At 46.2% G+C, this 13,810-nt stretch overlaps 2 protein-coding genes across 2 annotated transcripts in view; one reads left to right on the top strand and one right to left on the bottom strand.

Moving 5' to 3' along the window:
• Window positions 1–648: 648 nt before the first annotated feature.
• On the bottom strand, window positions 649–4,227 carry DMAC2L (distal membrane arm assembly complex 2 like). Its single transcript, XM_018088210.1, has 5 exons — window positions 4,202–4,227; window positions 3,925–4,028; window positions 2,485–2,693; window positions 1,556–1,727; window positions 649–1,217 (listed from the first exon to the last, which is right to left on the bottom strand). The coding sequence occupies exons 2-5, from the start codon at window positions 4,014–4,016 to the stop codon at window positions 1,103–1,105; spliced, it is 588 nt and encodes a 195-aa protein (XP_017943699.1). The 5' UTR covers window positions 4,017–4,028; window positions 4,202–4,227; the 3' UTR covers window positions 649–1,102.
• Window positions 4,228–4,342: 115 nt separating this feature from the next.
• The window catches only part of L2HGDH (L-2-hydroxyglutarate dehydrogenase), a 14,428-nt gene continuing 4,960 nt past the window's right edge, over window positions 4,343–13,810 (top strand). The window contains exons 1-8 of the mRNA XM_018088397.2: window positions 4,343–4,367; window positions 5,285–5,422; window positions 6,447–6,598; window positions 9,030–9,161; window positions 9,722–9,884; window positions 10,434–10,468; window positions 11,418–11,585; window positions 13,155–13,312. Of these exons, the coding sequence (XP_017943886.1) occupies window positions 4,343–4,367; window positions 5,285–5,422; window positions 6,447–6,598; window positions 9,030–9,161; window positions 9,722–9,884; window positions 10,434–10,468; window positions 11,418–11,585; window positions 13,155–13,312 (971 nt within the window). The remainder of the gene's footprint in view (window positions 4,368–5,284; window positions 5,423–6,446; window positions 6,599–9,029; window positions 9,162–9,721; window positions 9,885–10,433; window positions 10,469–11,417; window positions 11,586–13,154; window positions 13,313–13,810) is intronic.

The following is a 13,810-nucleotide window of genomic DNA, read 5'->3' as shown; positions in this document are numbered from 1 at the left end:
GTCCAGGGAAGGGAATGATGCTGAGGAAGGGGCTGGAGCAGCAGGAGCAGCTGAGGGAGCTGTGGGGGCTCAGCCTGGAGAAAAGGAGGCTCAGGGGGGACCTTCTGGCTCTGCAACCCCCTGACAGGAGGGGGGAGCCGGGGGAGTGTTGGGCTCTGCTGCCAGGGAACAAGGGGCAGGAGGAGAGGGAACGGCCTCAGGCTGTGCCAGGGGAGGTTCAGGTTGGATATTATAGAAAATGTCTTCATGGAAAGGGTTGTCCAGCCCTGGCACAGCTGCCCAGGGCAGGGGTGGAGTCCCCATCCCCGGGAGGGATTTAAAAGCCACGTGGATGTGACACTTGGGGACATGGGTCAGTGGTGGCCTTGGCAGTGCTGGGGGAATGGTTGGACTCCATGGTCTTGGAGGCCTTTCCAACCTTACTGATGCAGTGATTCTGTTTATCAGCAGTGATGAGGATGCAGCTACAGAGCTGCCCAGAACTCATTCAGTCCATGTCAGCACATGGCAAAAATGTGCACAAGGGCGTATCCAAGAGCCACTGCTCTGCCACAGACAGCCGTGCTCCATTCAGTGTTCCTGAGGAGGTGACCCTGCCTGCCTGTACATGACTCCATTGCAACCACACAACAGAAGTCAAAGCATGAATAACACAAAAAAAGGCCCATGACCTCTTTTATTAAATCAGCTCCCACCGACCGGGTGGGATTCTCTGAGAGTGAACAGCCCTTGTTCCCACAGCACCAACACCCGGCACCGACCGCGCCCAGCGCTGCGGCTTCACTCCCACTGTCACTGCCACTTTATTTCTGTGCAATAAAATAGCTGAACACTTCTCACTGAGGTATTAACAGCTCCCTATGGACACAGGAAACGTGACTCTGTACAGACACCTGCCTTCCCTGTTGCTATCCACCACTTAGTTTAAGCTTAACAAAACTTCAGTGCATAATTTCTGAAAAGGTCACATGCAGCTTTCTGAGGCTGCACTGGGAGAGCTGGGCTTATTTTCACACCTGGAAATACAGCAGCATCTACAAGTTAATTTATGCAATATATGATAAATACTAGGAAGTCACATCTCAGTCATGTGCTGTCGTGTTTATTCCAAGTCCAGCTCCAGCTCCAGCTTTGGCAGCGCCTGCTGAAGGGCGTGAAAGGTGGTTTCTTTCTCTCTGATTCCAGGAAGGTCACTCAGATACAAATACTCAAGGTTCCTGTAAATATTTAAAAAGAAAATCAGCAACTACTATTTAACTGCTCGCGAAGAAATTAGAGAAAGGATCATTCTACTGTAATTATTTTAAATGGTGACTGGTTATAATAGAAGCTTTTTATGAAGTGGGTGCTTGAGGTTTTTAGCTGCAGAGGTGCAGTATCCAAGTGCATCCCATGCCCAAGGACTCAGGTCTGCTCTGAGACCTCCATGAGAGGATGTTGTGACAGGGAGCAGCCCCACACATCTGGAACAGCCAGACTCCAGCTCCCCCACCCAACACAATCCCAAACCAGCCTGGGACAAGGGGGCTGTGGAAGCAGTGAGGGGCTCACGTACGTCAGCTTGTGAAGGGCAAGGATGCCTTTGTCTGTGACATTCCCACAGGAGATGATCTTCAGCTGGAGGAGACTCTTCTGCAGGTTGTTTGTCTCGCTGAGCCTCTGCAGACACTCGTCCTGGATGTACATGCACTTCTCCAGCCTGATATCCGTGACGTGCTCCAGACCATCTGGAAAGATAAAAACAAGGATTTGCTTCAGAGTGCCAGGACCATCCTGTGCTGGTTGTTAAGTTCTGCCTCCAAACCCACCCAGCAACAAGTTCCTGTATAAACAAGTTCCTGTATACGTGGGGCCATAACACACAATAAATCTCCAAAGTCCCCTTGTGGTACTTCAAATAAATGAAAACCCTTTTGGTAAGATTTGAAGAGCTTTGGCATGGGCATGTCACAAAAACCCTACAAGTTTGGGTGATAAACAATGACTGACACAGAAATGTGCTAATGCAGGAAATTCAAGGTCCCCTGCTATGAAAAAATAATAATAACAGTAACTGTTGCCTATTTTGGTTTCTGCTGTTTAAAGGAGACCTGAAACACCTTTTTAATCTTTTTTAAGAAACCAAGTGTTTGCTTTTTGTCTTTGAAGACGTCATAAATACCTGGAGAACAAGCAGAATTATGACTTCAGAGGCACCAAAATCATGGTTTGGTGTAGAAGAAAAAGAATATTTATAGTGCTTTTTGCTTCCAGCTCATCAAAATTCGTGGCACTTCCTTAGTGCTACAGACATTTCAGGCAAGGGCTGATGAAGTTCCCAATCACACACCTCCAGCAAAACCTTAGGAACTCATAAAGCCATTTTAAGGGAAAAAAACCCCACGAGAGATTTCTCAGTACCTTGCTAAGGAACGAGACAATGACACAGTTATCGACACTTTGACACAACTGAAATCAAGACCATTAAGAACAATCTCACATTACCCAGATAGTCAAATCCTCTGTACATGATGCAGGAGTCGGTGGCATTAATTGCTTCTATCTTGTACTTGCCCAGGGGCCCCGTGGGGAGCCCATTGTAGTCCTGCTGCCACTTTGGGGAGCCCCGGAACCGCACCAAGGCCCCGCAGCGCAGGAGCCACTCTGAGGCCGCCCGGTCGGGGCCCACGGCTTGGATCCGCTCGTAGTCCACCCTGCCACGACACAAAGAGCATCCACAGGGTGGAAAAGTTATTCCCTTGGCAATTAAAAAGCTCCACGGCAAATATCTGCTTATGTGTGTGGTAAGATATCAGAAAGCTAAGGGTGTGATTTACTGCACGTGGTCTACGTGTCATCGTTTGGACTGTGAGGTTCTTAGTCTGGCAGGAGTTTTTTTTTAACTTGTTTTAAATGGCAGATGCTTTTGGTAAAAAAAAAAAGAATGCAAATGCAACTGGACTTAACCTTCCTGATTGTTTCTTTCCATGTCTGTAAGGAGAGAGAAAAAAACCGCCTTTTTCTTCCCAGAGGCTTTACAACTGCTAATTTCTCTCTCAGACATTGATTATATAGAAACATCTTGAAACCTGTCACAAGTATGTCGTTCCTAAATCCTTTTCATAGAATCGTGGAGCTGTTAAGGCTGGGAAAGGCCTTTAAGATCATTAAGTCCAACCACCAACCCAGCACCACCGCCACGTTCCCCACTAAACCATGTCCTCAAGTGCCACATCCACCCGTTTCTTGAAAACTTCCAGGGATGGTGACTCCACCACTGCCTTGGGCAGCCTGTTTTTTCTCAACAGTTACAGTATTTCATAAAAATCACACTTCAGCAATAGTTAAACTTCTTGGGTCCATTCTGGAAAAGGATGCATTTCTTAGTCTGGCGAGGAATGATGAAGGCCGAGACCTGGAAGAGGCTCCCGTCTGGTTTAGTTTCAGTAATCAGCTACACCACACAACCCTTCCCACACAGCCAGAAGACATAAGGCAAAACTATTAGCTCCTGGCAAAAGTTACGGGCAGAGAAAGTTTCACAGAGAAGGGTTTCCTCTTTCAAAAGTAAATCTGAAACCCTCCTGTGGCTGAATCACTTGGTAAGTGATGGGCTGGTTTGATGCTGTTCTGAATAAGTAAAGGGGCTTGGTTCTGCTACATGTTTAAATGAGTTTTGGGGTCAAAGAAGAGCAGGACTTAGGGACAGAATCCATGTGGCCACTCCATGGAGGGGGCAGAGCACAGACCTTCCTCTGGAGGGTCACAGCTTTGGGATGGGAAGCAGGTACGGAACGCCCCCTGCCAAGCACCGACACGCAATCTGGAGGGAAAGAAGAGCATTAAGTTCTCTGCAGCCCAGGGATTTGATTCTTCTCTTCCACAAACCGCGCTGTGGACCCGCGGGACCTGATAATTGATTATTGCCCAGCGACTCACTCTTACTTGTTGAACACGGCGTTCAGCCATCCCCAGAACCCTCTGCAGCTGCCCGGCGGCGACGGCGGCTTCTTCACGAGTCTCCCCAACACCATCATCACCTCCTTGGAGAAGAGAGAGAGAAAAGGGAGATATTATTTGGAGCGTCCGCAGCAGCAGCACCGGGGGGGGGCCGCGCCCCCCTCCAGGCCTGACCGGGGCTGTCCTCCCGCGGGGCCCGCGCTGCAGGCGGGGGTCTGTCACCGGCCCCCGGCGCTGCCCGCAGGGCCGATTATCCTTGGCTCGGCTCTGCCCTGCCCTGGCCCGGCGGAGCGGGGCTGGGAGGCTGTGGAGGCGGAGGAGGATAGGAGGAAGGAGGAGGGAGGAGTGAGGGAGGTAGGACGCGACTCGGCGGACGCGGCCGGGCGGTCTCTCCGCACCCAAGATGGCGGCGGCGCTGAGGCCGCGCGGCGCCGGGCGGGCCCCGGCGCTGTGGCGGGTCCCAGAGCGGGGGAGGAGGTGAGACCGGGGGGAGCGGGACGGACCGCCCCGGACCGCGTCCTGCCCCTTCCTTTATCCATTTCCCTTATCCCTTGCCTTTTCCCTTTACCTTTCCGCTTCCCCTCCCCTCACCTCACTCCCCTCTCCTCTCTCCCCTATATCGCCTTCCCCTGTCTCCTATATATACATCCCTTCTCCCCTTCCTCTATCTCCTATATCCTCTATCCCCTATATCCTTTCTCCCCTCACCCTATTCCCTATATCCCCTATCCTCTATATCCCCTATCCCCTTTCCCTATTCCTATCCCCTCTCTCTGTCCTCTTCCCCTTCTCCTATCCCTCTCCCATTCCCTTACTCCCTATCCTTTCCCCCTTTCCTCTGTCCCTATATTCCCTGTATTCTGTATATTTCCTATATCCCCAGTCCTATATCCCCTATCCCCTATATCCATCCTCTTCCCCTTCTCCTATCCCCTATCCCGTTTCCCTACTCCCTACCTTTTTCCCCTGTCCCCTATTCCCTATATCCTGTATATTCCCTATATCCCCTATCCCTGTCCTCTTCCCCTTCTCCTGTCCACTATTCTGTTCCCCTACTGTCTATCTTTTTCCCTTTTCCCTTATATCCCCTATACCCTATATCCATCCTCTTCCCCTTTTCCTATCCCCCATCCAGTTCTGCTACTCCCTATCCTTTTCCCCTTTCTCCTTTTTCCTATCCCCTATATCCATCCTCTTCCCCTTCTCCTATCCCCCATCCCATTCCCCCACTCCCTATCCTTTTCCCCTGTTCCCTATCCCCTACACTCCCTATATCCCCTGTCCCCTATGTTCCCTACATGCCTGTATTCCCTGTACCCCCTTTCCCCTCTCCCCCTCCCCTGAGGGCCGTGTCGGTGTCTCCGCAGCACTTTTGACGTGGTGGTGGTGGGTGCCGGGATCGTGGGACTGGCAGCAGCCCGGGAGCTCATCCAGCGTCACCCCTCGCTGTCCTTCGCCGTGCTGGAGAAGGAGAAGGAGCTGGGTACGGAGCGGGTGAGGTGACCAGTCCTTCCAGAGGCTGTGCCAAAAGCACACGCTGCCAAAACCTCAGGATTTCATGGACATCCCTGTAGTTGCTGTGGGAGAGCCCTTGTCACTGAAGTGGGTGATGGATGTCCCATCCCTGGAAGTGTCCAAGGCCAGGTTGGACGGGGCTTGGAGCAACCTGGGACAGTGGAAGATGTCCCTGCCCATGGCAGGGGGTGGAACAAGATGGGCTTTAAGATCCCTCCCAACCCAAACCACTCTGGGATTCCGTGATGATTCTCCCCTTGGGACCAGCATCTTCATTTGCTGGCACCACTGGCTTTACCCTAACAAAAAATTCCTTTTACTCTTCTCCCAAGGGCACATCCTTCAGTGGAAAAGCAGAGTTTTCATCAGTCTGTGCTTCACTGCTGGGACTTCCAAGCCAAACTTTAAGCTGAAGTCATACTTTAAACTTAATGTCAAACTTTAAGTTAAAAAATCCTGAATGTTCACTGTCTGAGAGCTGCAGGTCTGACTCCTGGGGCTCCAGCAGTGCAGGAATGTCAGGAGAGAGGACAAGGAGGGTGAACAACCAGAGTAAAGAGCAGTGCAGCTTGTAGAAGGGCAAGGGCAGGTCCTGCAGGGAGCTGAAGGAACCCCAGGGGATGGATACATTTAATTGTCAAAATTAGATTTCTTTAAATTAATTTTAGCATGTAAAATATTTTTATCTTATTTATTTTATTTATTTGCTCTTGGAGGAGAAACTTGTGGGTTTTGGGGGTTTTCATCCCTCTTGATCCAGCACATTGTAAGGTGGGATGGATTATCATTAACCAAGTCTTGCTGTGTCAGTGTTTCTCTAACCTTTTGAGACCAAGGGAGGAATTCATTGTGTTTGCTGTGCAGTTACTCATTTGAGCATCTCTTGCAACGCTGATTTAAGGCAGGACCTCAAATAACCCACTTTTCAGGCAGCTGAAAGTGATTAAGTGTGAACAAATGTATTTTAATAATGTATTTTCCTTTCTCTTTAGCTCATCACCAGAGTGGAAATAACAGTGGTGTGATCCACAGTGGGATTTACTACACCCCTGGCTCCCTGAAGGCCAAGCTGTGTGTGCAGGGTGCAGCCCTCTGCTACCAGTACTGTGACCAGAAGGGAATTCCATACAAACAGTGTGGGAAGGTACAGGAATTGCTGTCTGTTCTTACCTTACCTTTGGAAACTGAGGCTGTGTGATGTATAGCATAGGCCTGGTTGTGGTCTTTTCCCAAAAATAGGAGTTTCTGCAACACTTACTGCCTTCAGGATGAATAATCCCCTTTTGTTTCCTTGTTTCCAGCAACTCAAATCAGTTGCTTTTCTGGGTCTAAATAATAATTCTCCTTTTCTGTGGGCTGAGCTGGAATAGAATTATGGAATCACAACTTCCTCATGAGGGGCAGTGGAGGGGCAGCACTGATCCCTCTCTCTCCAGAGACAGGACCCAAGGGAATGGCTGGAGCTGTGCCAGGGCAGGGTCAGGTTGGATCTCAGGGAAAGATTCTTCCCCCAGAGGGTGGTTGGCACTGCCCAGGCTCCCCAGGGCAGTGGGCACGGCCCCAAGGCTGCCAGAGCTCCAGGAGGGTTTGGACAACGCTCTCAGGGACTCTGGGATTGTTGGGGTGTCCTGGGCAGGGCCAGGGGTTGGAGTGGATGATCCTTGTGGATCCCTTCAACTCAGGGAGTTCTCTGATCCCAGGTAATGGTGGAATCCAACTCCCATGGAGGGGCACCTGTGTAGCTCCAAGGATCACACGGACTTTCAGTGTGTGCTTGCCAAACTTCCTGGCACATGAGGCTCTGAAAAGTCACAGTGACTTGAAAACCACTCCAGATGTGCCCCAGCTCCACGTGTTCATCCCATGTTACATCCACCCACCACAGAAGGGTGGCTGCACTGATTCAGTCTGGGGTCTCCCCAACCCCATATCCTGTTTCTGGAGTTGTCTGTAAGCAGAGACCCAGGAAGGAAGGAGAAATGACAAGCAAATTATTAATTCTCCAAGCTTCCAACTGTGTTCAGCTCAGGTTATGTTCTGAGCCTGAGCTCTTCTGTCTGTGGTAACTCTCAATGAATTTCTCTTCCAAGTGCCTTTCCATTAAAATCTTTTGCATCAGAGCACACTTTGAGGAGCACTTCCAGAGATCAACAACCTGCTGCATGGAGTTACATCATTTTGGAACTGGCTCCTACAACCTTCACCCAATGGCCCCTGGCCCTTGTGCTGGAGGAGGTGGTGAACTGTTGATCTGGGCTCACACTCTCCAAGTTGCACATAATTTAATATCTCCTCTTCCCCCAAAATCCTCTTTCCCAGCTGGTGAGTCTTACTCTGCTGCCATTGCTCTTGGAGAAGCTTTTTCATGGCTCTCCCCGTCCTGTCTTTGTGCTCTGAACCATTTCTAGTTCAGTGTGTCTTGGGGACAAGGCAAGGACCGGAGCTGGGCAGAGCATTCCAGGTGTGGCCAGACTCTGGAGTTCTGCAGTGAAATACTAGAGTTCTCTGTATTATCTCATATCCTTTTCCTAATTGTTCCTAAAATTCAATTCAGGGCTCTCCAGCCATCACTAGGCTGCTGTTTCCATAGGATTGTCTCTCCTAACCCCCAGGTCTTGGCCCTGAGGGATAACTTTGAATTTCATCATTTTATATGTGAGGCTAAGACAGCTTTTTCTGATCATGTGTTGCACCAAAGGAAGTTTAGATTAGATATTGGGAGAAATTTCTTCATGGAAAGGGCTGTCCAGCCCTGGCACAGCTGCCCAGGGCAGTGGTGGAGTCCCCATCCCTGGAGGGATTTAACAGCCATGGGCATGTGGCACTTGGGGACATGGGGCAGTGGTGGGTGATGGTTGGACTTGTGATCCTAGAGGGCTTTTCCAGCCTAAACAATTCCATGATTCTATGATACTTCCCTGGCAGTGTTCATTCCAGGGAAGAGGATGGCGAGGCTTTACAGGAAGTTTTACATAAAACAGCCCCAGGCTTAGAGAGCTTCATGCCTGTGGGCCAGACCTGAGCTAGGCCTGGAAGTATTATGGTCTGTGCAATCCTGGCACAGGTAATTCAAGGTATTCCACCTCCTGTGGTGGTTGTGAGCAAACTCCACGTGGGTAAATGAAGTGGAGCTGGTACAGTCACCATGTCAGAACATACCTTTATTCTCTTATTGAGACTGAGATTTGTACCTCTTGGGTTAAGTTCAGTTTTATTTATTTTTGAAACATCCCAGTGGCTCTTTAAATTCATATTCTCTTCTTTCACATTCAGATTTGTAGTCTGTTTCTGTAATACTTTCCACAGTAGTCTCGTGGTACTTTTAGCAAATATTACCCATTGACAGTAACTTAAAACTGCAGTTTAACGTTTGTTTTTTCACTCTCCATAATATATTAGTGCTTTGTCAGCAATAATATTAAATTATAGAATCTTGTGCAACCAACCATTTCCCCTCCCACACTTGATTTACATAATTCCCTGTTCACTCATTCCCTGTTGCTTGGGCTCGATGCCAGACCTGCCCTGGCTCTGTGTGTTTTGCTCACTGCTGTGCCTTGTTGTGTCTCCCAAAGCTGATTGTAGCCGTGGAACAGGATGAAATTCCGAGGCTCAGAGCTCTGTATGAGAGGGGGCTGCAGAACAACGTCCCAGGGCTGAAACTCATCGGGGCAAAGGAGATCCAAGCCAAGGAGCCCTTCTGCAGGGTAAGGAATTGTACTTCTCGTTAGCTCAGTTTCTCAGGTGACAACATTTCACAGTTTAACATAAATATGCTCCTGGCCTTGGGGTAATTTCCATGAGTGACAAGTTCAGAAGAGCCTGAAAATTCCTTCCCGTGCCTGAGTTTCAGTCCAGTTGCTTCCTGCAGGAGTGGTTGTTATGTAGCACTTCTCAGCCTGTTTATTTTCACAGCAGGAGAAACCTGTGGAGTTTATGGAGTACAGATTTGTTGTCGATGAGTCTGTCTTTGATTGAAAGGAAAACCTGGATATAAATTCCCTGTTTCATCTGGCATCTCGCTGTTGGTGTTATGAGTGGTGGTAGGAGCAGACAAAAATTTTCTGGAAAAGAACCTTTTTTTATCCTTTTTTTTTTTTTGTCTTGTAAACATTTTGTCTCCACTCCTTAAAAGATTTTTTGTATGATCAAGATCCAGCTGAGCAAGTGGGGAGACACTAGCACTCCCTTCTCATGGCAGTGCACATCATTCCAGATGGAATATTCCAGCCTTCACTCTTCTTCTTTGTCTTTCATGCCATTCCAGGGGCTGATGGCCCTTGATTCTCCATACACTGGCATTGTGAATTACAAACAAGTGGCCCAGTCCTATGCTGAAGATTTCCAGGAAGCAGGGGGGACAATCTTGATGGATTTTGAAGTCACAAACATGGAGATGGCTAAAGAAAGTTCTCCAGGAAGTGAAGATGGTAAGGCAGGGATTTTTTTTTCCCCCTCCATTTACTAGAGTCCTGCCAAAGATTTTGTTCAAAAATTCAGTTTGTTTTAACTGAAATGAATTTTTGAACCTTTCTGTCTCCTAGGGATGAGAAAAAAGGCAAAATTATGTTAGTGAGAGCGTTCAGCAAACTCACTTTGGGGTTTATTTGCAAGCAGGTCACCCTTCAGCTGAAACATTTCAAGCTGATGGAAGAAAACAGTAGTAAAATTGAGGAATAAGGTTGTTCTCTCCCATTAAAATCAGATTTAGCTGAATCTTGCATGTGTGTTCTTGTGATAGTGAGTTTTCCTTATCCTGAAAGGCAGGTTGGATCTGTCCTGGCACACATGTGGAAGAATAAAAAAAACCCTATTCATAAGTACAGTTATGTCCAAAAACATCAGTTATGACAACTATAGTTGTTCCATAACTTGAAGATATTCCAAAGGAGAAATCCCTCCTGGTGACAAGCTGCATGTTCTGTCAGTTCTCTGTTGCTTTTTCCATTAATTCCTTCTCTTGTCCAATTCTGTTACAGGACTGAAGTACCCAGTCATTGTTAGGAACAAAAAGGTAAGAACAAAGCAGAAGTTTAAATTCCACACAGGAAGCTGCTTCTCCTTTTCTTAAGACTTTTTTTTCTCGAGTCCTGGTGGATTAATCATCTAAGCCTGATTTAATGAAACAGCTGCAATCAGTTCTTAGCAATGAGCATGTTCAAATTTTATGATGATAATAATAATGTAAAATAATGAAGTGTAACTTTTCTGCTGCCTCACTTGTGTTTTACTGTCCCTTATCTGCTTTATTTGCACAATCTTACTCTTGTCTTTCCAAGGATTCCTTTTATGACTTGTCCATTTGGTGACAAACACCCCTTTTCCTGTTTGCTTTTATGCTTTGGCATCTGTAAAGTGATAAGGAGGGATTTAGCATCATTTTATTGTCATTTTATTATAAGAAAGCCACAAGCAGATGTAAAACACCTGCATATGCAGGTGGTGTTCCTGCAAGTCAGAGCTGCCCAGGAAATGTGGTTGTGACCTTGTCACCCTCAAGGAAGAATATCTGGACCAAAACCAACCTCAAAACCCTTCCAGTGTTTGATATATTTAGTTCTGCTGGTTTTTTTCCTTCTGTTTTTGCTTTTTCATTATAAAGTAGCTTCCAAAATCTGTTAAGATCCCTTCACTGGTAGTTTTTAATGCAAATATTTTTGGTTGAAAGAAAAAACCCCATAGAATTTAAAAACAAATACCGTGAGCTAAATAAAGAGGTAATAGTTTGTGATTTGATTTTCTTTAATTAGATTATAAGATGTTTAAATATTTAGCAGCCCTCCATATCTGTGTGCTGTGAATTTTTGGATATGAAAAAGCATCATTACTGCTCCCGCCCTTGTGGGGTGAAATCAATGAACAGCCTTATTTAACCAAACATAGGTGGTTGTGGTTTTTCCTGAGCTGCTTTTAAGTAGATATACTGAATTTTTGTGTGTTTGGGGCTCTGTTCTTTTCCAAAGGGCGAGGAGATCTCCTGTGGGCACCTTTTGACCTGTGCAGGGCTTTACTCCGACCGCCTCTCCGAGATCAGTGGCTGCAGCCCCGAGCCCAGGATCGTCCCATTCCGGGGGGATTATTTGGTGCTGAAACCAGAAAAGTGCTATTTGGTGAAAGGGAACATTTACCCGGTATGTGTCCCCTGGATTGTGGGCTCCAAGAACTGCTAAAACTGCAGGAACAGGGCAAAATTCCAGGGTTATTTCTGTCAGGGACGCTCAACGTGTGGATGAAGATTCGGGTATTTTTTTGACAGCACAGCATTTTTTTGTTTCATTTTTAAGGAAAATATAGAAGTGCCACGTGGGGAGTTATTGTCAGTTGGTTTGTTTTGTTTGTGGGTTTTTGTTTGTTTGTTTATTTGTTTAATAGGGGGGAAAAATAAACATAATGAAAGCCACGTTGTCCAGAAAAACTCTGGCTTATTTCTTTATGTTCTAAAATAAATCTGTAGGGAGGATTTAGAACTCTCAATGAGAGACAACAGTAATTAATTATTTATTATATAATTTTTAAAAGTTATTAATATTAAATTAAATATATATTAATATATAGATATACATTAAATATATTAATATAAAATTATTAATATTAAACAGTCCTGTTTAATGTATTTATTGGTAGTCTGAATGAGAGGATTGACTGTACCCTCAGGAAGCTCACAGGGGACACTGGAGATCTTTTCCAGACTAAATGATTCTGGGGTGAAACATAGGGTTTAATCTTGTGTGCTAATATCCAATTATTACTTTATTCATTATTTATTAATTATTATTTTATCAATGCCACTTATATATCAGTTCTAATACCAGTTAAATACCTGATTATTAACTAATACTAGACTTAAATATTTGCCTCTCAGCCTCATTTTTTAATTAGCTTTGCATTGTGTCATAAAAAAATAGACATGGGAGGAAAAGGACAACCCTTCTCCCATCTAAAATAGACAAATAATGGGATGAAGAGGAGCAATCCCAGAGAGAAAGTATAGTTATAAAGCAAGAAGAGGGAATTCCTGGAGCAGCATTTTCTGCAGTACATTGAAATGCTGCCTTTCTGAATATGAGCTTGAATTTACCTGGATCTTTATGAAAATTGTGGAACTCTGGGTGTTGGGTGTTTGTCTGACCTCTTTTCACCTGGGAATCATCCAGGATCCTGTCTTGGGGTGGGAGGGAGGAACTGGAACAAAAAAGGAAACTGCAGATGTATTATTATTATTATTGTTGTTGTTGTTGTTGCTGCAGATGCATTATTATTAATGTTGTTGTTGTTATTATTATTATATTTAGTGTTAATATTAATCAGACCTGCTGAGTGCAGGTTGTTTTGAGCCATACAGGCCTGTGAGGTTTTCCTAATATTGTGTAGTCCCTTTTATTGCAGTGTAATTGCTGCTGGTGAATAGCATTAGTGTGTCTTTGGTTTTGTTGTGGGTTGATTTCTATCCTGAGAAATCATGTGTGGACTTTTGTTTTCCCCCTGTTTGTTTTCCTTCTAAGATTCAGCCTTACCTTACTGAATCACCTTCAGTGTTTTAATTAATTACAGGCTATAACTGCACAATTAACAAGCAGAAGAACAAGCGCAGGAGACAATTTTATGGTTCAGTGACTGGGATTTGGCTGTAGTGGTTGGAAATAAAACAACCCAATTTAGTGTTTGTAGCAGCTGCAGTAACTCCTGTAATCCCACTGCAGGTTCCCAACCCCCGGTTCCCCTTCCTGGGATTCCATTTCACGCCCAGGATGGACGGCAGTGTTTGGCTTGGGCCTAATGCAGTGTTGGCCTTTAAGAGAGAGGGCTACAACCTGTTTGACTTCAGCACTGGAGACTTTTTGGATGCTGTAACCTACAGGTAAAGCTTTGTCCTTTTTGTCTGCTGGATGGTCTTCTTTTAAATATCCACTTCTCGCTAAAAATCCTGCTTTCCCCGAGTTTTTGGTGTGTTTAAAGACAGTTGTGCCAGGAAAGGTGGAATTCTCCAAGGCATTTGGCTTTGTGTGATTTATATTTGAATTTTCATAAACCAGCAGGACATGTCTCAGCCAGCCTGGGAATGTGGCTGCTCATCAGAAGGTGCTGGTGGAGCTGTTCCAGGAATGGTTTTGGTCCAGTGCACTGTAATACTTTAATCAACCCAGACAGTGTAATTAAAATACCTGCAGAGGATTCCTGGGAGAGAGACAGGCTGGGAGAGCTGGGGGTGTCCAGCCTGGAGAAAAGAAGGATCCAAGGAGACTTTACAGCCCCTTCCAGTGCTTAAAAGGGCTCCAAAAGAGCTGGAGAGGGACTTGGGACAAGGGCCTGGAGGGACAGGACAAAAGGAATGGCTTCCCACTGCCAGAGGGCAGGG

Source organism: Manacus vitellinus, unplaced genomic scaffold (assembly GCF_001715985.3).
Source record: "Manacus vitellinus isolate BGI_N305 unplaced genomic scaffold, ASM171598v3 scaffold_103_pilon, whole genome shotgun sequence".
Taxonomy (NCBI): domain Eukaryota; kingdom Metazoa; phylum Chordata; class Aves; order Passeriformes; family Pipridae; genus Manacus; species Manacus vitellinus.
Note: the sequence above shows the minus strand (reverse complement) of the source record. Positions and strands in the feature narration are given on the sequence as shown.

Excerpts from the sequence above, each read along its gene's own strand:
- DMAC2L (XM_018088210.1), bottom strand. The coding sequence starts at position 4,016 with ATGATGGTGTTGGGGAGACTCGTGAAGAAGCCGCCGTCGCCGCCGGGC. Across the intron at positions 2,694-3,924 it reads CTGAACGCCGTGTTCAACAA|GGTGGACTACGAGCGGATCC; the intron begins GTAAGAGTGAGT and ends GTGTCGTGGCAG. Across the intron at positions 1,218-1,555 it reads CTTGCCCTTCACAAGCTGAC|GAACCTTGAGTATTTGTATC; the intron begins GTACGTGAGCCC and ends AAATATTTACAG.